The sequence below is a fragment of the Tauraco erythrolophus genome, chromosome Z (assembly GCF_009769465.1).
Source record: "Tauraco erythrolophus isolate bTauEry1 chromosome Z, bTauEry1.pri, whole genome shotgun sequence".
NCBI lineage: Eukaryota > Metazoa > Chordata > Aves > Musophagiformes > Musophagidae > Tauraco > Tauraco erythrolophus.
This window is the reverse complement of record NC_141496.1, coordinates 87,005,701-87,032,316: the sequence shown is the minus strand read 5'-3', so window position 1 is coordinate 87,032,316 and position 26,616 is coordinate 87,005,701. Positions and strand designations below refer to the sequence as shown.

General features: G+C 39.2%; 1 protein-coding gene across 1 annotated transcript in view; it reads left to right on the top strand.

Annotated features, from left to right (window-relative positions):
* CNTLN (centlein) overlaps nucleotides 1–26,616 on the top strand; it is a 208,194-nt gene that overhangs the window by 13,921 nt on the left and 167,657 nt on the right. Inside the window, exons 2-3 of the mRNA XM_086629919.1 lie at nucleotides 5,178–5,266; nucleotides 16,302–16,386. Of these exons, the coding sequence (XP_086486045.1) occupies nucleotides 5,178–5,266; nucleotides 16,302–16,386 (174 nt within the window). The remainder of the gene's footprint in view (nucleotides 1–5,177; nucleotides 5,267–16,301; nucleotides 16,387–26,616) is intronic.

Below are 26,616 nucleotides of genomic sequence, written 5' to 3'. Positions count from 1 at the left end.
TGCTTATTCAATTAAAAGAGATCATTTGTACCTGAGTATCTGTGTTCTCATTAGGAAGACAATGCTCGTTGAAACTTTGCATTTTATATACTATCAAAAGGTCAATTTCTGGGAGGCTTGGCAAAGTTTAGGTAGAAACTAGTTTGCCAGAGTCTCAATACATGCTGGATACTCAGCAAAAATCACAGGAGGGATGTGAACATTTCCATCTTGTTGTATTGTACATATCTGTATTTTGTATATTTTTCACAGAATCATAGAATGGTTTGGGTTGGAAGAGACCTCAAAGATCATCTAGTTTCAACCCCCCTGCCATGGGCAGGGACAACCTCCACTACACCAGGTTGCCCAGAACCTCATCCAACCTGGCCTTGAACACCTCCAGGGATGGAGAAGCAGCAACTTCTCTGGGCAACCTGTTCCACTGCCTCACCACCCTCTGAGTGAAAAATTTCTTCCTTATGTCTAATCTAAGTCTGCCCTCTTTCAGTTTAAAGCCATTACCTCTTGTCCTGTCACTACACGCCCTTGTAAAAAGTCCCTCTCCAGCTTTCCTGTAGGCCCCCTTTAGGTACTGGAAAGCTGCGATAAGATCACCCCGGAGCCTTCTCTTCTCCAGGCTGAACAGCTCCAACTCTCTCAGCCTGTCTCCATAGCAGAGGTGCTCCAGCCCTCGAATCATCTTCGTGGCCTCCTCTGGACTTGCTCCAGCAGCTCCGTGTCCTTCTTGTGCTAGGGACTCCAGAGCTGAACGCAGTATTCCAGGTGGGGTCTCACGAGAGCAGAGCAGAGGGGCAGAATCCCCTCCCTCGACCTGCTGGCCACGCTGTTTTGGATGCAGCCCAGGACACGTTTGGCTTTCTGGGCTGCCAGTGCACATTGCTGGCTCATGTTGAGCTTCTCATCCACCAACACTCCCAAGTCCTTTTCCTCAGGGCTGCTCTCAATCCATTCTCCTCCCAGCCTGTACTTGTGTTTGGGATTGCTCCGCCCCATGTGTAGGACCTTGCACTTGGCCTTGTTGAACTTCATGAGGTTCTCACAGGCCCACCTCTCCAGCCTGTCAAGGTCCCTCTGGGTGGCATCCCTTCCCTCCAGCGTGTCCACCACACCAGACAGCTTGGTGTTGTGAGCAAACTTGCTGAGGGTGCACTCGATCCCCCTGTCCATGTCACCAACAAAGACGTTCATTAGGAACCATTCATTGTATGTTGTAGTTTTCCCTTTTTGTCATTTGTTGTAATGGAGGAATGCTGTGCTTAGAAGTTCGTGTCTGAAAGTTGTGCACTGTTCTGTCTTCTTGCAATGCCTTGTGCTGTTCCTCAGCTGGGACCTGGAGCTTGTAGGAACCTCAGAGTGGGACAACAGGCAGTTGCTACTGCTTGCAGTGAGTCTCATGATATTTGGTAGCACTTCTTGGAGTCACGCAGAAGCGCAAGTGTCTCAGCTCTTCCAATAAATAAGCAGAAAATTCAACAGCGACTTCTCTGATCTTGTATCCAGGGCAGTAAAGGGAAAAGCTAAGGAAGTGGAATGGTGAGCAAGTTCAAATGTTTAAAGAGGCACACAAAACTGAACTGAGCAAAGCTTGTGATCTCATAAATCAGCATCAGAAACTTTGATTATTTGTTTGACTCAAGATTTTTGAGTCTTTTCAGTTGCAGTATTGTTGGCACTCTGTTATCTTCTCTGGGCTGTAATGACTTCATGGCCCTTAGACTAATTTGTTAGTGATTTTCGGGAGTTCAGTGTAGAAGTATGTAGTGAATTGTGTATTAAAGATACGAAAAAATATTCAAGCACTATTATGAGTGCGTTTGTGCTCTCCGTATTGCTGTTTAACTGAGAGATTTGACCTAAAATTATTTTGAAATTAGAGTTAGACGTAGTTTATTAGGTACAGTGGTTTATTCCTTCATTATGGTTCAAAGATTTACTTAAAGTGGTGTCGTTTAGAGTGTAAGAACTGCTGACTTACTGTCCTAAATAACTGAAAAGAAATCACATTTCCATTGCTTTTATTTATTGAGCTTTGTTTGGCTTTGCGTTTTTTTTTTTTTATTTGATAGACTCCCAACATAAATACAAGATATTTTTAGATGTTAAAAATACTCAGAATCTGTGTTCTGCATAGATCCTACTGCTTTTTGGATGTCTGCAGCAGTTTTTCCAACTCTGAAAAAGATTTCTGTTTTTCATTCTGTTCCTGCCTGAGCAGCAGCAGTTCATCATGCATGTTTCAAAATGTACACACGTTACGAATTTTCAGGTGGCATGGTAATGCGTTTTCAGGAGACGGTGGCTTTTGTGAGGACGCATGAAAAAAATGCATGCTTTTTCTAGTCTTTCAGACTAGATACACTGAAATCCACGATCTTAAGTGGTATAAGGTGATAGCACACAATGAGAGGTTGTACTTTTTTGTTGTTTTTAAAAAAAGATGTGCATAGCCATCTTGTTGGCCTGAGTAACCTAATTAGTATGATGCTTACTGTTTGTCTTTTAACTTAATTCCTAACTGAAAGCGAACTTATTTTTAGCACTTCTGCTGAATAAAGACTTGGGTGCTCGTGTGAAGTCATTTGAGTTCTTATTCATATGATGTATGGCCTAGTTTTGGCCTTATTTTTCTTCAAAAAGGAATGTGTTCATGCACCAGAGTGCATCATAATCCAGTTGGTTACTATCAGTTTGCTTGCATGCAGCAGGACCACTTTTGTTTTTGAAAAGAGTCCTTGCACTGCTAACCAATTTGGTTAGCGAAGGGTGATGTTCCTTTCAAGGGCTTTTAAGGAAAGATCTGTGCCCTGTTTGTTTCTACGCAAAGTTTTTTGTTAATTGCTTGATTTTGTTTGCAGATACCAGGAATTAAGTCTCCCTGTCAACACTTTAAAAGTTGCCTACATCCTACAAAGGCAGTTAGATGAAATTTCCCTGGTTTTATCAGGGACAAACACTTTCTGCTGTAGTCCAGTTTGCATTAGCTGGTAATAGTCTTGAATTATAAGATCTTTGTGGCCAGAGCCTTTGTTTTATTTACTTTCTAACACGATAAGAAAACTAGTTGGAATTGTTAGTGATGTCATTCTAACTGTAGACTGGTGGATTTTTCTGAGTTTACAGTAATACTTTAATAAGACGTCAAATCTTCATAAAGTTTTCTTCCTTGCTTGGTTGAAGAAGTCAGTGGCATTTAAAGATTTAAGTAAATGTAAGCTAGAAATTACTTAAGTTGAAAGAGGAAGATATTTTTAAACACGCCATCGTAAAACCCCTCACTTCTCACTCGCTCAGCGTTTTTCGTATGTTTTCTCATGAGTTCGGCATTGCCTCACTTCTCTATGCAATTTTAAAGCTCAAAATATGTCCGTTTCTAAAGGTCAAGGAAAGACATCAGAACTTTCGAAAAAAAATCTTTGAGGCTTTCCGCATAAATCATGGAGAGAATAGGTACAACTATCTCTCCTATGTCTTCTCTAACCATTGTTAAAGTTTGTTTAATCCACAGTGCAATGGTATTTGTTGTGGTATTAATCTTGATAAAATAATTCAGTCTTAGTACACTGATAACTCTTGTTAAAAGTCTACCAGCTTTAGATTTTGATTTCATATTGAAGATAGTTGTCTTTTTCTGAAGAAAGAGAAACATTAATATGGAGTGATTGTCATGCACTGGAACCGATACTGCTTGTAAAATCCATGCCTGCTTCCTAGAAGGCAAAACTGATTGGGAGCAAATGAAAAGAAAAGATATCAAAACTAGAAAACAACATTTCTACTCCCGAGATTTACTTTAATCATACAGCATGTGGTCTTTATTGGCTCTTGTGAGACCTGTCAAACTGTATTTCTGTTGAGCTGTTTTGTGTCTTTGGTGACCATTGCTTTTACCTGTTCCAAGTCATGGGCTCACAGTGCTGTGACCAACGGTGCAACCTGTTCTTATTCATAAAAAATGGAAATCGGGGAAAGAAATGTATGTGGGAGAGCTATGAAGAAAACAAACAATGGAGACAAAGGCAGATCTTCTGTTTCATTTGATAATCAGGACTAAGATAGAGTTGTGCAGACATGAGGTAGTGTGTTGTTTGATTAGCTGATTTTAGTGAGATTCTGGTTAACTATTGATACCTGCGATATCGTGGTAGATGGGTAGGGGAGAAGGAGGGAGGAGGGAAGTAGATAGCTGTAGTAGTGTTGGTTTTCTTTTTAGGTCATGTATTGTCCTCGTGAAAATTCTATTTCTCTTTAATATCTATTTCTCTCAGTAGACTAAGCTGCACTCCTGTGATTTTTATCTGTTGAATAGACCTAGCTGCAAATATGGTGGTTTTGGCTTAGTAATTTCTAATTTTGTGTTAGGCTGTTTTTAGCAGGTTTGGTCTTAGTCTGGTCCGTGATTTATGTAGGTAGACTTTCGTATTGTTTTCCTTGTCTCCGTCTTTTGCTGATTCCTGCCCCCTCAACATTTGTATAGAATTAACACATTATTGTTTTAGTTTGTAACATAACTACATCAATATTGATACTTCCAGTAGTAAAATGCACCAGTGCAAAATAACAACTTTTGTGTAGCAGAAAGTGTAAATCTAGGAAAACTTTTAGCTGACATCTAGTTTTTCCAAACTTTAAGGGTATTTTTAAAGAACATTGCTGTCTTTCTCTCGCTTGAGGATTTTTCTCAGAAGCTTTTATATAGTGCAGGTTAGCTGAATGTATGTTAGAAGACTGATTTACTGTCTATTTTGAAACAAAATGTAAGAGCTTCATATGGTAAAACTTAATATTGAAGCATGTATTCCAGGCTCAGTGTTTATTAACAGAAACTGTGTCCTGCTGCTAGAAGTACCAGTAACTGATAAGACAAAAGGCAGCCTCGTTTGAATAATGTCAATTTCTGCTGCCTCGTGTCACATTGTGTACTCCTTTATTGTTGATTGAAGGTCTTTGTCTTCCTTCAAAATCCTGCATTATTAAAACTTTGTTTATTCAAGAGAACTGTTTGCTGTGATTATTTTTTTTTATTCACACAACAGTGAGTAACTGGTGGGGAATTCTCACTAAAATAGATGGTTTCTCTAATTGTCTTTTGAATATGTATAGTATAATTTTTTTTGTCTGTAACAGGCATAACATACGTTTAATGTGTTTTTCTCTTTTTTTTTCCTGTTTCTAAGGCTGACAAAGAATTTGTGTGGTCTCTGTGGAAACGTCTCCAAGTGTCAAGTCCAGATCTTACTGAAGCTGTCAGCTTGGTTGTGGAAAGGTGAGTTAAAAAATTTAGCATGATACTAAAAAAGAAAAAAAAAACCCTGCTGATACCGTAATCTTTATCTTTTAAATTGAGAACCATGTAGGATTTAAAAAATGTGTTGCAAAAATTCCGTTGTTAAATTCTGTCAAGAGTACCTAGAATATGCTACAAGTTTCCTTGTTGGTATAAATTGAAGTATGCTTCAAAATCTGTTTTCACTGAGGCTGCTGTGCTGCTTTTGAATTCAATTTTTAAACTACAAATGTACTGCGTATTCTGTTTTTCTATTGAAAGAGCAAGAGGAAGTAAATGATGTTTTGTGGTGTCATAAGTGGCTGGATAACAGTTATATATGAAATTATGTTTATCTACATTCTTAAAGAAGTGAAAGGCTAAGACACGGTAAGAGAAGAGATGACTATGCAGTTTAATTATTACTCCTCTGATGATATTAATGATGATTTCCTCATAGTACTTACATATTATCATCCGATTGCTATAAATATTAGTTAATCATTGCAGCATGTGATTGATTGTTTTAGAATGCTGTTATTTAAAAATTCAGAATTTTGTAGACTGAAGAAAGGGAGAACGTGAACAAGTCGGTAATGTGACTGAATTCAAACACTTGATTCTCTTATGGTCAAAAGATTTGACAGTTTTGTCTCTGAATGCCGTGAATTCCCTTTTTTAAAAATGAAACAATGTTTTTTTTAAAAAAGAAAAAAAATGAATTTTAACTTATTTGAATGGCTTGCCAGCGTTTCTTGGGAAGCTTATCATAGAGCCAGGAGGGGTATTAGCTCGTCTGGGTTCCTGTTCAGTGCTTTGATCTTGACAGGCATGTTCTGTTTGTTCACATCTTCCTGGACTTGATGAGTAAACATTCTTCCACTTCTGAAAATAGAGCATTAAGTTATTTAGCTGGGAGTACATTAACTATAGTGTTGTCCCGTCTCTTGCATTGTGTAAAGCAGCAAAAATTTTGTCCAAAAGTACAATGTGGTCACGTAACTAAAGCTAATATTCTAAAGCATTCATATTCAGGGAAGGAAATGGATACGTAAGTACAAGCGACTTGTTTTAAGACAGCTGTTTTCTGAGAGTTCACATGTGGTCACCAGCAATGGTGTCAACTTCTGGCTCTGTACTGGGAAACTTACCTGCAGAGAGAAGTAGCCTGGCTGTTAGGACAGTGTGCTACTTACACATTGCTTGCGTGTTTTTATTTGGGACGTGAATTTAATATATGAGGAAGACTTAGTAACAGTTTTACAGCATCCCTCATTTATGTTGAATTGCTGAGTCTTATTGACTGGTTTAATGATAAAATTTGGTCATACTTTCATGAGGACAGTGGTGGTAGTATCGATTTTCCTTCTTTAAACATGAGAAAAAATTGCAAGAACTGCTTAAAATATATGAACGTAGTATTTAATGCATGAAAACATATATTAATGTGGATAAGCATGAGAAAATTGAAAATATCAAAAAATTGTTTTTTCTTACCCATGTTTTATAGATAACTGAACAATATGGAAACTTTTCGCTCATTCACATGAAGCTTAATGAGGTAGAAGCAGAGATGTTCAGACTTACATTAATATTTTTTTATTTGTGTTGCATATGAAAAATAATCAAGATATTAGGACAGATTGAAGTATGGAGATGTAAGAAAACATACATTTAAACGACGTTGAATACAATGAATTATTTGGAGTTCTTGAATGTTATGTCTATATAAGATACAGTTGTCTTCCTTGTTTGTCCTTGTTCATGTCTAGGAATATTTTTATGCTTGGTAGTTATCTCTTGCTTTAAATTATTTTGCACTTTATTTAGAACAGAAATCGACAACTATGTGTGCATTACCCTGACTGATACAATGAACATTGGGCTCTTAGGGGCTACCTTGATGCCCAGAAGCATGATAATGAGCTGAATTCTTTCACAATGGTAGAAAATATTTGTGACACCTTTTCAATGTGGCATTCAGCCTATCAGAAGACTTGCTGCAGACATCTGGTGTGCAATAATAGTCTGTTATATATGGAGGTAAAGATATATTCTGTGTATGCACTTTGCATGTTGCGTAGAGGCTGGTGACTGGTGACACTTTATGTGAAAGTGTGACAACATATTTCTATTAAGATGCTCGTCTAGTTTTTTATGTCCTCTCTTCTTTCAGAAGAACATTAATGCTTTAGAATACCTCTCATGGACTCAGAGCTATACATCTGCATCATACCTTTCCCATGCTTCTCAGAGTTGTGGAATTAAGAAGGAAGAAATTGCTTCCATAGGCATCTTTTTAGGTGTTATCATTACCCCAGAGAATCCTGGAATAGGTTTGGATAAAACTCATTCAGTATATAGAATTTTTATTAATCACGACTTTGAACTTTGGGGTTGCTTTGATTTGACAGATGGAGCAATAGCGTGTATTTTTCTCTTTAATTGATGTAGCTTCATCTCTTTTGCCTGAGAACAGTCTAATTGCTGCTTTGGAGATAATTTCCAGCCCAGCTTTACCTGTGAATCTTCTGCACAACCGAATTATAGTCTCGTATATTCTTTTGTAACTGTTCCAGCTAAAACTTTTAATAATCTTTTCCTAAGTAGCTTCTGTTTCATGACTGTACCTCTTTACACTCTCACCCTTTCAGAAAAGTTTTTATGTGATTCCCTGCCTTATAGCAGTAAATATTTGGGGTTTTTTTTTATATTGCTACAGTGTCAATTTATATCAGTTCCAATACATTGATTAGATTTCCAGGGAGTCTGTTATCTAGCACTGCTGCTGTCCAGAAAATTACAGGATGAGTTATTTTTTGGCTTTGTTAATCTAGGAAAAATAGGTGGATTTAAAGGGTAAAAAGATAGGATTACCAAGTAACAGTTATAAGCAAATTGATTCCTGAAACATGTCCCTCGGCAGATCTGTGCTGCTTACAGTGTATTTGTCTATATTCCACATAGTTGTTTCAGGAGCTGGAAATTGAAAATTTACACTGAAATCTGATAGAAAACAGCTTGAGTCTTCTTAGAGGCTTTTTTTTCCTCCTCATCTATATTGACCCAGTCCTGTCGAAGTTGATAATGTTTTCCGTCTTGCTCAGGATTACTAGAAGATTTTGAGATAGACAGAAACAGAATAAAATCTTTTGTTGTTTCTATTTGAAACTGCAACGTGGATACCACCAATATTTGCATAGCTTTGTTTTTCACTATGTTCGTTCCACAAAGAGTTCAGGAATTGAGAAACTTTCAGTGCCCACCAGGTCTTTGTTATAGACTACCTGAGATCAGAAGCCAGCTACCTGATGGAAGCAGGCAGAAGCTAAGAAAGCATAGTTGTGCATATCCTAGATCATGTATATATTGAACCAAACAATATTGTCCAGTGGATTTCAGTCTTTACATTGAGGAAAGCAACAGCCAGATATTTCTGGAGAGATAACAGTGATAGGAATAAAAAGATGTAAATGTGCAAGGACAAAATGTTCACTTACAACCTTGTACACCACAGATGTATGATGATGAAAAAAGAAAAAAATACATATTAGGAGAAATCAAGTGAGCAGTACTAACCATATTAGGAGAAATCAAGTGAGCAGTACTAACCATGCAGTCAGGTAATTTATATTTGCAGCATTAATTTATATTTGTAGCATTAGACAATTCCTTATAGTATCATTTTCTCAAGTAAACCAGGAAAATGTAAAAGGCGTAATTTGGGGATCATAGGGGGGAATTAATAGTAGGTTTCCATTATTTGTCTGCTATTTTGAAGTGCTTTCATGGTCCCAAAATAGAAGTTCGCCTGCCCTAAAATTGTAAAAATGTAGCTGGTACCTTTTTATGGCTGTGCTGTTGATTCCTGTAATACACCAATGATATTTTACTTTTCAGCAGTCTTTGCAGTTCTTGCTGGATAACTATAACTATATTCCCATTTTAATATTCAGATATAAACAAAAAATTATCTTTACTGTGCAAATGAGAAATGCCTTTGGGATATGTAAAAGCCTCCAGGTATTTTCAAACAAGCCATTGTGAAAGTACTACTCATGTTAGTATACTTTGCAGCTACTTTAAATACTATTGATCTCAGTATTATGTAAAGAGCATGCTATTTCTAGTTCACTGCCTTTTGAAACATTCCTTTTTTTTTGATGATGGGTTGAAGAAAAAATGTGCTAGAAAACACCTTTTACAGGTAAATGCATGTTTAAACCTAAATGGAGTTCGGGTTCAGATGAGAGTATCAAAGGTTTTCAAATATTTTTGTGAATTTTGACTGCTCTGCTTTAAGACTTTTCTGTTACAATACATGAAATCTTGACAGGTCAACTGGCTCTAATTTTCCTCTAGGGCTTCTAGCTGACTTCTTTCTTTTCTTCTGGAAAGGAAATGTAGCAGGATCCGTTAATGACCAAACTGAGTTAGTGATATAAGACTTCGTAGATGTAAATGGAGATTACGTTACACTAGATGATACCTTTGCAGATAGTTATATTTGGCAAGCTTGCCTTACATAAGTGTTTTTTCACACCTAAATTCCAAGTATGCTGTGTGTCCTATAAGTCTTAACAAGGAGCAAGAACGAATTTAACATTTCAGGCTGCTCTGAGAAACAGTGGCAACCTGGATGTTAGTACCAGTGAATAAGGGAGAGTTTTATTGTTCTTCCTGGAGAGTTACATTTGTCTAAAGGTATATAAATGGATGAAAATGTGGCTGAAGAGCAAGCGACCAGAAACAACCAAAGAATTTTTGGAAAGGTAGTCACAGGAACTTAACGCTGTGGTTTGCTGCATCTTGTGAATAGCAGATTGTGGAAGAAATATTAAACGGGTGGACATAGATACCTCACTGACTGACAATGTGTGGATGTTCTGAAAATGACAAGTACTTTTTATGTAAAAGGATAAATGAATGTGCTGTGTGAATGAGCAAAACAGATTGCTGATGTTAATCAAAAAACAATTTTTAAAACTATGTCTTCCAGCTTTTGAAGGGATGATAAATGGCTTCTAGAAGCTTTCTTAAACCATTTACTGTTTTACTCTTGTGCAAATTAACAGGAAACAATGACAGGAGAATGAGGAAGTAAACAAGATATAACACATTTTTAAAGGCCATTACCGTTTTGTCCGTCTGAGTTTAAAATAAAGTGGACTCCCTAGTTATTATCACTCAATAAAGTGGACAGAATAATAGAGCATAAGAGTACAACCTTTCTATCTAAGGTCAAATAATTGTGATTTTCTACAGTTGATGAAAGTTTAATACCCTGTTTCATTAAAAATTCTCAGAACATTGAACATAAGTCAACATTCCATGGAGAAGAAGGTATTATGCAGCTTGCATGTGTGCATATCTGCATATCGGAGCACAAAATATTGACATGATAATTGCAGTCAAGCCTGATTGAACAGTGGCCTCTGGGAATTCAGCTGGTGTTGTACCAACTGGATGGCTGCTCAGGACACAGTTTGAAATGCAAGGTGCAAGTTAGCACTTTATTCAGCACAGGCAGGCATCATTTAAAAATCCTTGGGGGAAACCCTGGTGATGTGCAGATGTTAAAGCAGTCTGTTCTGAAGTGCTGATATTTTGAACACTGTAAGAGACCAGTGTATTTTAGATGAAAAATGTTTGCAAAATTATTAGCGAAAAATGTCACTGTTTTCTTTACTACTCTAGTGTAAAAATGTGTTTAGTATTTTATGTATATTGCTTAAAATAAGAGGCCTTAATAAATCATCTAATGAATTAAATCAATTAAGTTAGAGATGCAAGAAAAATGACATTTCTGAAATGATGTTTTCCCATTTTGATAAATATCATGGAACATAGAACTGAGTCTATAAATACTTTACTAAGGAAATAATTTCATTTTACATTTTTTCTATAATTAGATTTTAAATTCTTTTTGTAAAGAAACAAAAATAGGCGTATACAATTTCACTATAGAAAATAACTGCTGTCTTAGAAAAGTGCAAAATGTGTGGTATCTATTCATGCATGTTTTTTTTTTCCTCCGTGCATTCTAAGTCTTCTTAAAGTACTATTTGTAAGTATTAAAAAGAAAAAAAAAATATAATGTGCATCAATATAATTCATCATGAAGTATAAGATTCTTAGAGAATCTGATGTGAAAATAAACTCCATTAAATGAAAACACTGAATGTGTGCGCTCCTCTAAGTCTGTCTGTAAAACGGTCAGAAGACCAGGAGAGGTGATAATCAAATTAAATGCTGCATCACACAAGCTGGTATTTTGTAGTTGTTCTTGTTCTGCAGCCCTTTAGATTCAAAGAAATATCTTTCAAAAGTAACAATATTTCTAGAAGCAGTTTATATTTAGTTATATAGGTATTCTGTTGAAATATATAGCCTTTGTTCTTTTACCACACAGCCCAAGGTTTGCAGTGCAACCTTAACTTTCTTAACTATTTAGGGCCAATTTTGTAGATGTGTGTTGTTTGGTTGGTTGTGTGGTTTTGTTGTGTTGGTTTTTTTGTTTTGTTTTGTTTTGTTTTTTTTTCTGTTTGTAAATCTGAAAGGACATATTCCATGAAACCTGTAAACAGAAAATTCAATTTATTAGTTAAAATTATTTTCATTTAATTGATTAAACTTCAACAAACTCCTGTTTTTTCAAAAATCTGAGTTTTTGTAGTGCATATTCTGTTTTCATACCTCATTCACAGTCAAATGTTTTCTCATAGTCTAATGTTTCATTTTTGACAAGCCATTAAAAATGTGCCAAACCTCAAAAATATTATCCTGTCCTGTTGTTTAAAGTATAGCATAACACATGGAAAAAATCGTAACACAGGAAAAATGTTAAGCTTAAGAATATTTTCTCAGTTTCTTCATTTTTGTGAGAAGATGAATCTTGCTAATCTTTGTAGCTAAATAGATCTGTGTTAAACATTTAAAATGGGTAGTACTTGTGGGAAAACTGATTGGAGCTTAAAACTTGTGCAAATTGACAGCCTCTCTTCACTCCATTTTTCATCCTAAAGAAGTCTGCAAATATTCTTAGCTCACATCATTATTGCTCATCAGTGGTTCTAATTAGCTAAACAGGAGTTTGTCTCAGTCATTGATCATCATCAGCTCCTTGACAGTGCTTGAATTCTTTCCCCCTGTATTCCAGTGGACTTTTTAAAATACAGTGTAAACACACAACAGCTCAATTAATAGTCAGTCGAAGATTTTCCTCAATATTTGTTATCCTTCTAAAAAAGAAGAGGGCCTTGCTGCAGTTCTTACCAAGTCTCATTGCAAGGTGAAACAACCAATCCAGCTATTCCGTGTAAGTTCCAGTCAGTCATACTGCCTTGAGAGTCTGTGGAGAACTGTCCAGAAACAAGCATTGGAAGGCATCCTATGTCACCAGGAGAAGTTGCTGATAAAGTTCCATATGAGGTTTCATTTTATGCTTTCAGCTTCTGACAGCATCCATTGTGTGCTGAAATTCTGATAATTAGGATTTTACTTTAGCTGTGGGTGGTAAGCGGTGAAACTTTTTGGGGACTTTCCTACAGTCTGTGCCACCTCGAGAGTCTGAAAGAAAACCTCAGCAAGGCAAAAAACCTTGAATTTACTTTAGGCTTTTCCCACTCATTACCATGACAATAGATCTGTACTTATAAAATTCATTCCTTCATAGCTTCGTTCAAAGGGCTGTTTGACCGAGCATTGGGTAAATGGGGAAAACACTGCGTTTTACTAGAAATGCACTTTGAACCATGGGCTAGTGTGTGCCTGTGTTGCAGGTGCATTTTTGGCTTTAACAGGGTCTGTTTTTTTCTCCAATCCCAGACTTTATTCCTCACATCTCTTTCATGAGGCCTTGTCCTAAAGTCACAGGGCTCCATAAATTCTTGACTGCCAATAATACACTAGAATTGACTGTGCATACTATTTTTCAGTTCTCCAGAGCAGTTTGTTCTTTTGCTTGGTTCTTGGCTGGTATATTCACTTTCTTCCCGTTCGCTCTTTAAAATAATAAAAAACTCCACTAAAACCCCACAACTGTAGAATTCTTCTGAGTCTTGCTTTGTGAAGTCTACTTGACCCATCAGGTTTCAGGTCAATTAATCCATGAGAAAACAAGTTTAAAATTTAACAAGTTGAATAAATTTTCAAGTGATGATTGCATATCTGAGTTAAGAGGCTAGTTAATTATCCAATATTTGTGTTTAAGTGGGCCTTGTTTAAAAAAAGACTGACTTTGTGAGAGGAGATAGCAGTTGGAAGAGTTGGGAAGACAATGACATATTGTGGATGGTAGATACAGAATGAGTGGTTAGAGCAATGGTTTAATTTAAGTAGAAATACAGAATAAAACCAGCTGAATTAAAATGGAGAGGGAAATACGTCACTGTGGGAACAAAGAATGGATAGGACATGTTAGCCAGCAGTTAAGGTCAGGATGCTTTTGAGGGCTGGAGGCAATGCTGTTCAGTGGTTTGTGTTGTATGATTCTGTGTCTGCACATTACTGTTTTAAGCACTTTGTAGAAAAGACCTGCTTTGCTTTTTGACTTCTGAAGCTCTTCAAATTTTGGATCAAGCAGTTATGCCTGTGTCTAATCTGAAATTCTTAAGTTGACTAGCTGTAATTAATACTTGAGGAAACTTGGAGTGCTAGAATATTTACAGCTTAGACATAGATTAATATAGGTCCAGCACTTCCTCAGATTGTGGTATAATGTGCTTATGGGAGAGAGATACCTTCTTCCCAAAATATTTGGGGTTTGTGTACAGCTGTTGTCTTTGAAAAAGGGTAATTGTTGATAGCCATTAAGGACCTCAAAGCAAAGTAATTAAGTATGAAGAAGCATTGGTATTTTTGTACTGGAAGAGGTTTTTTTAAATTATGGAATAACATACGGTACCTATTATGAACAGTATACCTTGTTTCAGGAACTTGCACAAACTTCTGCCAAAATTATTAAACAAATAATCTATTCATAGATGTTTTTCCTTACTAACTTCTAGGTTTTGAAGTTGTGCAATATTTTTAGTAAAAAGTTTTATAAGCTTGTCAGAAAGTCTTTTACCATTTTTTAAAACCTGACTGAGAATGTGATTTCCCTAAACTAGTTATGCATTATAAGCAACGTGGTTCAGTTTCAATAACTGTCATATATTGTGAAACCTGTTTGTGTTTTTCTCTCGTGCTCCCTGTTTTGTCCTTAAGTTTTTTTCAAAGGATCTCACAGTGTAACCTTCGGAATATATCGGATAACTTCATATTTGCATAGATCTCTGTAATTGCAGTTTACTTAGTCTAGTTTTAGTAGATGTTCAAAGAGACACTATGAAAAACTGGCTGTACTATGTGTTTCACTGCTCACGGCTTCCTAGCAACGTATCATGACGATTCCTTGATGCTTCTGATTGCAGGTGATAAGATGCTTTGAGGTCAGGATCTGATGTGTATTTTTTTGTTAGGTTTCTGTCTCAGTTAAAATGCTAGATACCTTTCAGACGTGAAATGTCTTTTGGAATACTTGCTGAATATTCATGGTTTCACTTTTCTCTGCTCATTACAGCTCCTGAATTACTTTCTTTATATTTTTGTTTCTTCTACCTAAATGTAATTTAAATGTGTATCTTTTCAGCTAGGTTTTCCTTATTTTTTTTTTCCAGTGCTTCAACACATCAGTGCTGCTGTATTTGCAGTAGGACGGCGCTCCTTACAGTTATGATGCCTTGAGACCTTGGTTTCCAAAAACCTTGCTTTAAATTCCATACCATTTTTATTTAATTCTTTACTTACTCAAGATCAGACTAAATATTTTAGCAGTCATAGAACTTTATTTAGAAAAACATGATATTGGATGGTCTGTGAGGACGGGTAACAGTAGAATATGCAGTGATACGTAACAGTGGAGAAAAATATTTGCCTGTATATCTACTGTCCTTAGTAGTCTCTGTTACAAAACACTTCAGCAGATGAAGCCTTTTGTGCACAGCTGGATGTTCTCATCCACTTTCAATCACATTTTCAGGCTTATGGGTACTACTTTTCCATTTCCTTCCGCCTCTGAAACACTCCCATGCAGGTAGAGCAAAAGTTGCGCAAGTAGGATTCTCTGGCTTCTAGGGGTGGCTTATGTCCAGCCATGATGGAAGTCTAACTGTATTGTGAGAGCAGGGATAATCTGGATGAGCTTCTGCTTCTCTGTCACCAGCGGTACTGGGAATACCTGAAGTATTTGGCTATTTTTAGAGAATATATGTTTCTCAGACCTTTTCTTGCAGATAAATGATAGGAACTGTCTTTTGTGCTAAGGAATATCTGTGTATCCGTTTGTTTTCTTTCTGCCTAAAACAGAAGCCAGTTGCGGCGTCAACTTTTAGAATTCAGTGAAGAAATAGGAGAGCGATGAGATGAGGTGGTTTGTTAAACAAGGTGTTAATGACTCATCATCTGATTTTCTACAAAGCATTGCAGAGATGATTATAACTCTACACTTATTAACCACATAGAGAGACTCTGCTTATCCCCATTACCCAAGCTTGTGAGCTGTCTTTTTTTCCCCTTTTAAAGCTATAGGTTCTGTCCCTGTAGAAGACAGTAAGATAGTTATCCATGATGTTTCAGAAGTGTTGTTTCAGACATACAAATGCCATGTAGTTGAGAGGAAGACTTCACAAACTCAAACAGCTTAGTGGCTCTACACTGGCAAGAAGTTAAAAAAGCATTTTGTTCAGTCTATGGACAAGTACACTTTCTGCATTTGGGAAAGAATGAGGCATTATTTCAGCTGCTTAAAAATATATTTTTAAGACCTCTTGCTTCTGTTTCTTTTTGAACAAAGTTGTGTTAGCTGTTTACAGATGTAATTTGCTGTCACTTGCCATATGCTCCCTGATTAATTCTGCAAGGCCTGTCAGCTTCAGATAATTTAATTTTCTGTGCTTTAAAATGACACTCATTATCAGGACATGAAAAATTCAAATGATTAACTGCAAATTATGACTAATAAAGTGTCTGGGTTTTGTTTATTTGTTTCCAGAGAAAAGCAGAAAGCTGAAGTCAAGGACAGAAGAGTTTTAGAGATTTTGCAAGCCAAAGACAGCAAAATAGAAACCCTAGAACAGGTTCGTATTATATTTAAATTGAGCATTTAAGAAAAATTCTATCGACACCAAATTTGTATTTCCTAAAATGTGAAAATAGTTTACTGTTGTGTCTTGAGGTGAAAGTTGTAGGTGATCCAGAGATTATAACCTTTTGATAAAGTATTAATTACACTCTCCTGTGTTGTTCAAACAATTGACCTTTCACTTAAAAAGTTTGTATGATTTTTAGATACAACTTTTTCTGAAAAGTTTTATCAACTCATTGCCTTTATTTGCCTAACACACTGAGTTAAACTTGGATTTTAATCTAGAGTAGTTTTATGTTTAGGTTTGTAATGTGCCCATAGTTTAGAAAGATTTGCCATCCTGACAAATACAAAAATAAAACGTTTCTAGAGTAAAGAGGACTAAACACGTAGTATCCTAAAAGCAGCTATCGTATTGCTTTTGAACAGTATAGCTATTTGTACAGTACAAAACACTGTATTTTAGTGTAACTAACCTGTACAAATATTTAGTAAGTTAACTGTTGGCATAAACTATAAAACAATGCTGACAGTTCCAAAATGTTGTACATAAGTCTTAATGTCCTGTGTATTCTCTGTTGAACTGTTTGCTCAAAACTGAGTGCTGTGTATCAGAAAAAAATATTAAATTAAAAGCACATATTGAGCTAAGCTGTTTGTGAAGTTGAGGCAATATAAGAGTGTTTTCTAAAAATGAAAATAATTATTTGAAAAGTAATCAAAATTTTTGAAGCCTTCATAGTATTTGAAATGTGATACTTACAAAATCCAGCACTAAAAAGTGCTGAATAAACACAAGAGAACAATAAACATTGCACCTTCCTTTTCTCCATAAATCTCAAATGGCTACCTTCTCAAAACTATGAGGAGAACAGTATGTCCTTTTCCCTATTGTTAATAATGCTAATAAGAAAAAAAAGTCATCATCAGACCAAGTGTGATATAGAGGGAAAGAAAAAAAATTAGAATTTCTTCACAGATAATAAAGCTGATAGCAAAAACACAGACTAGGGTTGACAGTGTGCTTTCAGATGTCTAAATCCTGTAGTTCCTGGGGATAAAAGGCTGACTGATACATAGTTTTTCATAGAATCACAGAATGGTTGAGACTGGAGATCATCTGGTCCACCACCCTGGCTCAAGCAGGGTCGCCTAGAGCCAGTTGCCCAGGACCATGTCCAGACAGCTTCTGAATATCTCCAAGGATGGACACTCCACAACCTCTCTGGGCAACCTATACCAGTCTTCTGTCACCCTCACAGTGAAAAAAATGTTTCTTGATGTTCAAAGGGAACCCTCTTTGTTTAAATTTGTGCCCATTGCCTCTGGTCCTATCACTGGGCACCACTGAAAAGAGCCTGATTCCGTCCTCCTTGCATCCTGCTTTCTCAGCCTTTCTTATAGGAGAGATACTCCAGCACCTAAATCATCTTCATGGCTCTTCGCTGGACTCTTCCCGGTAGCTCCATATCTCTTTTGTACTATGGAGCCCAGAACTGGACGCAAGGTTCCAGGTGTGGCCTCACCAGTGCTGAGTAGAGGGGAAGGATCACTTCCCTCGACCTACTGGCAATACGTTGCCTAATGCAGCACAGGATACCATTTGCCATCTTTGTCACAATGGCACTTTGCTGACTCACAGTCAACCTGTTGTCTACCAGAACCCCCATGTCGTTTTCCACAAGCCGCTTTCCAGCCCATAGCATATGTTGGTGCATGGACCCCAGCGTACAAGGTTGCATGGGGTTGTTCCTCCCTGGGTGTAGGACTTTTCATTTCCCATTGTTGAATTTTATGAGGTTCCTTTCAGCCCATTTCTCCAGCCTGTCCAGCTACTGAATGGCAACAGACTCTCTGGGTATCAGCCACTCATCCCAATTTCGTGTCATCAGCAAACTTGCTGAGAGTGCATGCTGCTCTACCATGCAGATCATTAGTGAATTTCCTCACTTCCAATGGACTTTATTAGGATCTTGCTTGGATTGAGATAGGTTGTGTAGCCAGTGGTGTAAACTCAGTTTTCCAGAGCTTACCTACTTCTGGTTTGTTTTAAATAAACCTGATACACCTGCTGCCTGATGAGAAACACCACTGCAGTGAGGTTATTCATCTTTTTATTTTGTGTTACAGCAATGACTGGAGTTTGTGTGTTGCCGTGTCTTCATGACTGTAGGTGTGATTTGTAATGTGTCTGGTGCATGCGTGCACATCGTTTTTATCAACCAGCAATGCATGATTGTTACTGTGTTTCTCCCCTATCCTTAGCTGAAAGAGAAAATACCTGTGCAAGAAGTTTATTGAAAAATTTGTGTGCAGTAATGTGCTTTTAAGAAGGGCTGCCTGCTGTGGTAGCTTCTGAACCTGTAGTGTGTATCTCCATGAGATTTCTATCTGTGGTTTCAGATCAATTTCAGAAGCAGAATTTGAAATTGATCAGAAATATGAGATTGATAGTGTGATGCAGTTACCATCTGGAATTGGAGAGAGGCTGAAAATGTAACTAGATCCAAGGAAAAGTGTCAGCCAGGAAAGGAAGGCTTGGCAACAGGATGGGAGGAATTAACAGATGAGGAGGACAGAAACAGCTTTTTTGATGGTCACAACTTTAATGCATGTTGTAATACATTTCCCTTAGAGTATCATTGATTCAGGGGTGTTGTGGAGGACACCAGATAGTGACGATGGCCAGTGCTGTATATAAAAGCTGTATAAAAAGGTGGCATCATTCTGACCTTCTTGCCTCATCCATTGTCTGGGATGCCACAGGACTGAAGCAAGAGGGGGATCAGTTTTTGGAGTGGTTTCAGTGGTTGGTAATCAAAGACTGGCACTGGCATGGAGAATCATGTAGTTAGGAGCATTCTCATTTATTTTGTTTTTCTGGATTTGTTCTTTCTTTGTTCACCAAAGGAGAAAAAGATATTTGTGTAATTAACATGCCAGTAGGTTACTTGTGAAACTATTAGTTTTGACAGTAGTGACAAGGTATGTTCTCTTCTGTAAAGTATAGACAGCAAGGTTTCAAGGCTGTGTATTGCAGCCTGCCGTGGCTGTCCTGCCAACTACGCCAATTTTCTGTCCCGTTACGAAGTGAGGTCAATGAAGGATGGAGAGGGGGACCACCTTGAGCCCTTCTCAATTTGACCAGTCTACCAGTTTCCTAAGAAAGACAAGACCCTTGCACCTGACCCACCTGCCCTCCCTGTTTAAGGGGAAAGGGAGTTACCTCGAACCCGTTACAATTTGGCCGGTCTGTCAGGATCACACTGACAGCGTCACTGGGACAAATCCCTCTGGGCAGCCCGCTGAGTCAAGGGTGATGGTCCAAGCTATTCAGGGACCCTCACGGGCACCACACCGGGCCAAATCCCTTGTATCCCTGGTATCAGTTGTTCAAGTTTCCAGAAACTTATGTTTATAGAACGCGAATTTTATTACATGTGCTCATGTCAGGGTACAGATTGGAAGACAGCCGGTGATAGGGACTGACTGTGAAACCAGATTTGCTCTGGAACAACATGAAACCAGAACCGATCGGTGATAATTCTAAATAGCAACATGGTAGTGACTAAGCGTGACAGAGCTCTGACCCAACAGGCGTCCCTATGGGGGGCAGAAGAGAGATCCAGCCCAGTGAGTGATCCCAGACGTTCTGATGGAGGGCTTCTCCCTAACACCCCCTTCTCTTTAGCCATTTTTATACTGGTTTTTGCTTTCAGGTGGAGCTTGAGTGACTCTAGTCATACCTGCCTTTGTTAGGATTGGTGTAAATGTTCCTCCCTTCCGTTTAAAGGTACAGGCTAGAAGAATTTCAGAGTGCGTGCTCTGTGAGGGGTGGTCGCAGCCCGGAGGCAGGTGGCTTTTGAAGTGGAGGTGTGTTTTGGTATTATGATGACATTATAATGAGCAAAGTTCAGCTTCAGGATGCAATTCCACCATCATTGCTGAGGCAGCAGTTGCGATCCATCTTCCTTGATGGCAACTGTGCAGTTATCTTCGCCGGACATTCTTTATCCATGGTAACAGGGATGAGCCGTGGTACCTCCGTACCACTCTGCTCCCCATTTCAAGGATATTGCACATTCCGTTCGAACAGGTGGAGCCTTGTCCATTCCAAGTGCATTCTGTTCCTGGGAGCAGCAACTGTGTCTCACCTCAAAGCTGCTCTAATATTACAGCTTATGTTAAGATGTAAGCTGAACTTTGGGGGACAATGTTCTCCAATTCCCCTGTTATTTTTCCACATAATGCACCCCGTGACTGTAGTCACTCAAACTTCACAATATTCAAATAGATGTGGGAATGTCCGTGTCATGTGGGACATAGAGTGTGTTATGTGCATGGGTTAGTCTTTCCATCATTTTCTAGTTTTTTTTGTATAGTATTATTAACAAAACAAAACATAGTGAAGTTAGTATTATCAGAACAACAACAGGGTGAAGCATCTTGTGAAGAACACCTGTGGCAGTGGGGAACCATCCGAAAAGGGTATTGCACCATCGATGTTCCACAGCTTTCTTCACTCATTCTAGGACACGGTGTATTTCGTCAATGTCATGATGGACGGTAATCAGAGTCTTTTTTGTCCATTGTCCTGAACTTGTCTTAGCAATTCCTTCAAATCCTGATGTTGTAGTAACTTTCCTGTTAAAGTGAGGTTCATTCCAATAGGTACAGGTAATAGTTCTTGAACCAGAGTGTAATTTGATTGCAGCATTTGAGAAGATATGACAGGTGCTACATAAGTAAAATCACATCCTACAGTTTCAATGAAATTACACGCACTAAAGTTTGAACAATTTCTTGCATGTTGTCATGGTTTAGGCTGATCTGGCAACTAAACTCCACACAGCCGCTCTCTCACTCCTTCTCCAGTGAAATGAAGAGGAGAAAAATATAATAAAAGGACTGAGGGTCGAGACAAGAACAGAGAGGGAGCACCCACCAGCCATGGTCCTGGGCAAAACAGACTTGGATTTCTTAAGCAAAACAATTTATTAACAATTACTTTGAAAAGATAGAGACAAAGAAAACCAGTTACTTGAGAGGATAAAGAGAAAACAAGGCCAGATCTTAAAAACAACACCTCCCCCCCTTTTCCTTTACTTCCTGACTCTACCTCCTCCCCCAGTGGTGCAGGGGGACAGGGAATGGGGGAGTGCATGTCAATTCATCCCATGTTGTTCCTGCCGCTCCTTTCTTAAAGGAGGAGGAGTCCTTACACCATTTTCCCTTGCTTCAGTTGATCCCCTACTCACGAGGAAAATCCACAAACTTCTCCAGCCTGAGTCCTACCCACAGAATGCAATCCTTCCCCATCGGATTGCTCCAGTTAGGGCTTTACCACAGTCTCGGATTCTTAGGGAGCTGTTACCACTCGCTCTGGCGTGGGTCGTCCCACGGACGCTAGATGCCTCTCTACCTTGTCGTGCATCCCATGCTTCACGACTGTCCTCAGGCTCAGGCATCTCTTCTCCAATGTGGCTTCTCCACAGGCTGCGAGTGGGTCTCTGCTCCACCACTGAGGTCGTCCTGGCTGCAGGGGGGCCGCTGCTGTCTCGCCACCCGTTGCAGGGGAAACTCAGCTCCAGCACACCTCATCCCGCTCCATCTTCACTGACCCGGTGTCTGTGTGGCCGTTTCTCTCAGATCTCAGTCATCTCCAGATGAACTCAGCCCAGTGGGCACCCCAGGAGCAGGGTGCTCCCTGAGTTCCCCAAGCGGCTCCGCCACCGCCATCCTCAGCGGGTGGTGCCGGCCTGGTGTGGGCAGCCACCCAGCCGGGAGCCAGGGAGCGGGAGCAGTGCCCCCCTCCCCTCTCCTCGCTCCTGGGCAAAGCACCTTTTCTGGTTCCTTTGTCCCTACTTAAATAAGGCAATTCACAGAGGCGCTGATTGGCTCAATCCTGAGGAGGATGGGAGCCAGAACTGGGTCTGACCTGGTTCCAAAACCAGGGAAGTCACAGGGAGTAAATCCCCTCTTCCTGCCACCAGAAGCCCCCTCCACATCAAACCATCACACATGTACAACATTGTTAATGGATATGGAATCACAAAAAGTTCTTAGACACACACAACCTTTGCCAATATATACAAGTATTGTTTCAGCATTCTCGTTAGGACGAATTTCAAAATGACAGACATTTTTGTTCAGTGTCAAGACAGGTGTGTTGAGCCTGGATGTTGTTGCCTTCACAAATGAATCCTTGTTGTCGCACAGTATATGAATTGACATCAATTGTTTGCCATTTATTTCCATTTTTTCAAGCTCGTACTCTATGCTCTAGAGGACAGAGCATAGTTCCGTTGTGATTCAATCCAACGCAATGATTGGGTATACTGTAAGTACTGAAGCATTGTGTATGGTTAGCACAAAAGCTCTGGCTGTGCTAGTGGCGAAATCATAAGTAAAATTTACTAAGTACCACCAGGAGTGGAATTTCCTTTCAAAGTCAACTGTGTTGTCCCGAATTATTTTCGTAATTTCAGTGGGTGAGGTGCCTTCTTCACCTTCTCTTATAATTGCGGCTGCAATTTGATTGCACTCACAATTGAGCTTGGATACAACTAAGAGCTAAAGAGACATTATTTTGGACTGTACCAAGTGTATCTATGATTAGTTCACGATCTTTTTCATTCAATTCTCCCACTTTGGCAATATATCAGTTAAAACCCGTTGACTAGTTCCCAAAGCCAATAGGGAAGATTGTAAAGGATGTTCTAGTTTGTTCAGGTCACTGGTGGTGGTGGCTAGTTTGTTCATCAATACTTTGGAATCCATGCTATTTAGAATTCCCAATCCCATTCCCAGGATACTGGTTAGGTCTCTCTTTGTTCGCCTTGGGGTCTGTTTCAGTAGCCAGGTTGTCTGTTCTTCATAAGAGGTTTTCAGAAATGGTGAGCAGGCTGGCTGGATTCCTGAAACGTTATTTTGCATCAATAATTCAACTCATTATAGAGACCATGACAGGTTAAACAGCATTTGTTGCTGACCTGTGTTTCTAATTACTTATGGTCCAATTTCAAAAATTTTTGGGTTGGTTATAATGGCTGGTTTGGTACTAGGTATTGTAACATTTATTTTGAATTCTCCCCAGTATTTTGTGTGATTTTTATTGCGTGTTATCCTATAACACGTCATCTTGTACAGAGGTCAAATTTAACCAACAATCTCAGTTTTGGTCTTCACATAATGTGATAGAACCTTGTGATCCAGTCCCATAACTATTTATGGGTTCAACAAGGGGTTCACTAATCAATCTGCATCACACAGTAAGGTCATCACCATATACTATAGTGAAAGAGTGTAATCCCATCTTCGCTATTCCAGGTGATTGGGGTATCCGTGCGGTGGTATGTGACTGTTGCAACAAGCGTCATTAGGGGTTTTTCCACAGTATTTATTTTAAATTTGAATGTCAGACCCAGTGGGGCAGGTTGCTTTTGTTGCCAGTGGCATGTCACAGAAACAGGTTTGATCACGGTGAAATTGTGCCAACAATTCTCTTATAGAATCATAGAATGGTTTGGGTTGGAAGGGACCTCAAAGATCATCTAGTTCCAACCCCCCTGCCGTGGGCAGGGATGCCCTCCACTACACCAGGTTGCCCAAAGCCTCATCCAACCTGGCCTTGTGTTGGCTGATACAAGATTCCATGACTTCAGTGTTACTGTACTGGGGTCTAATGTGTTGCTGTTTGTATGCTGTCGGCCACAACATATGGCAGTGTAGTCATATTTGACACAATTCCATTCTTTAGTGGGACAGGATTTAACTGTGATGTTTGGATTGAATTTTGGCCATTCTACCTCTGGTAGATTGCCAGAGATTGTAGTTTGGGAGGCTTTTTCATGCGTCAACCCACCGATTCTCCTACATCCTATTTGGATGTTTTCTCCAATTGTTCCTGTCAGAACATGAATCTATTCATTTCTATCCCATTCCCACTCGTGGGTGGTATACTTCAGTGTTATGCATCACTACAGTGGCTGAATTTGGAGGGTTGTTGCTGGGATATTGTGCCATGCTGCTTGTGTGTCAGATGAGAGCTTGAGACCATGGCCATTCTGGGTTATTTTGGTTACCAGTCGAGGTTCTGGGTTATTTTGGTTACCAATCAAGGGTAAGATGTCGAATAATATCAAAACCCAACCAGTCAATTAGCCTTTTTTTTTTTTTTTTAATTTAGGTTTCCAGATTACCATTACCAGTAAGAAAAGTATTACAGCTAAAACCAACGTTAATAGGCCCTGTATACAGTCGAGGTTTGTGTGGGCCTATCCACTCATCCACATGCAATTCATTCAAAATTCTTGTAAAAGAAAAAATAAAACAAACAGAGTTGAATATGCAACTGGCAAATGTTAATTAAAATGCAGGCATTATCCACCGAGTACTGATTTGGTGTATTTTTCCTGAACAATCTCTAGCTTCCCAAGCATAGAGATTTTTGGGATTGGTTAATACCAGTGCCACAGTCCCAGTTTGAGGCTTTTTGACCATCACAGGTTGTCCTGCATGAAAGCTGGTAGGGTAATCTCCTGATGGTACGTCTGCCTTTGGTACCAGACTTTTGGCAGAAGAACAAAAAGCTTTAATTTCTGGACAACTGTCTCCACTCCATCTGTTATTTAATTGATAGATGGGACTAGGTAATCGCAAATCCCATCCTGATTCATGAGTTTTAGCAAATCTCTTAACCAGACCATTTATTCTTTCAATAATGCCATTAGCTTGGGGATAATAGGGAGTATGGAGTACCCATCGAATCCCTTCTTCTTTGGCCCAGTCTTTTACTATGGTAACTGTGAAGTGTGTCCCGTTATCGCTTTGGATTTCTTCGGGAAGAGGGAGAGTGCTAAACCACTGCTTTAAACTGTGAACTGTGTTTTCTCCAGTAGCAGCTGCGACAGCTGTAGCCATGGTGATTCCTAAGATAACTTCTGCTCCCACTAAGATGTATTTTTTACCTCCTGAGACTCGCAGTGGACCGATATAATCAGTCTGCCAAGTGTGCCACGGCGTCTTTTGGTCGCGAATGTGCGGAGGAGGCGCTTTACTCGGATGGTCTTTGTTCTTTAAGTCGAAACGACATTGTGAGTGTGCAGTTACCACTTGCTCACAATGTCTTGTGGATATGGGCCATCCTTGGGCTCTGCTTTCTGGACAAATCAGCTCATCTCACGTGACCTCCCTTCATGTGCAGCGACTCGAGTAACTGTTCCCGTTTATGGTCATCATCTACAACATCAATTCCATGCAGTCGTGGGAAGCTGTCAACTTGTTGATTGAGCTGGGCAGCAATGGAGGCTGACTGATTGTGTCCTTTTGCCCAACCAACATGCACAACTCTTTGTTCTCCGATTTCTAGCAATTGCTTCCAGCTGTCAGTTTGCCAGACTGAAACTATTTACTTGCCAGTCATTTGCTGCCCAGTGGCCTATCCATTCGGTGGCTCTGTTGAAATCTCCAAATGAATCAGTGTAAACATGGCTAGCACCATCCTGTGCAGCTGGCAGGACTGCTCTGAGCTCCCCTACTTGTGCACTTCCCTTTCCTGTTTCACTTAGCCTTTTCCCTGTGGCTACTTCCAGCGCTACTGCTTTATGCTGCCATTCACTATTTTGTCGATGAGATGATGCATCAGTAATCCATACTCCTCTCAAATCACTGTCCTCCTTTAGAGGAGGTGCTTCCTGGATTGGAGATGGTTTGCTAGGCAGGGTTTGGAATAGTGAATTGCTGTCATTGTCTTTTTGTAATTTAGATACTTTAATGTTGCCTTCTTTAATTGGCATGATCTCATTAATTCCTTCCAGATAGGCATACCATTGTGAACCGTTCCTGGGCAATGCTGGCAGGTGGTGCCGTGCCTTTGTGGACCACATCTTAAAGATGGAAGGGTCCCGAATTATTATAGTCTGTTCTTTTCTTATTTGTTCCACCCGTTTCACTGCTCACACTAGGGATAACAGACCTTTTTCAAGATGTGAGTATCTTGTTTCAGTATCATTAAAAGAATGTGAACTGAATGCCAGTGGCCGATCTGGCCCATCTGGTCCCTTCTGCCACAGATTGCAGTGGGAACCATGCTCACTAAACCCTCATTCTACATGGATAGGGTCTGTTGGGTGGATGGGACTGAGTTGTTGAAATAATCTCAGTTCTTTTATTAGGACCTCTGATGCATCTCCATGCTGTTTGGTCCAATCCCATGATTTGC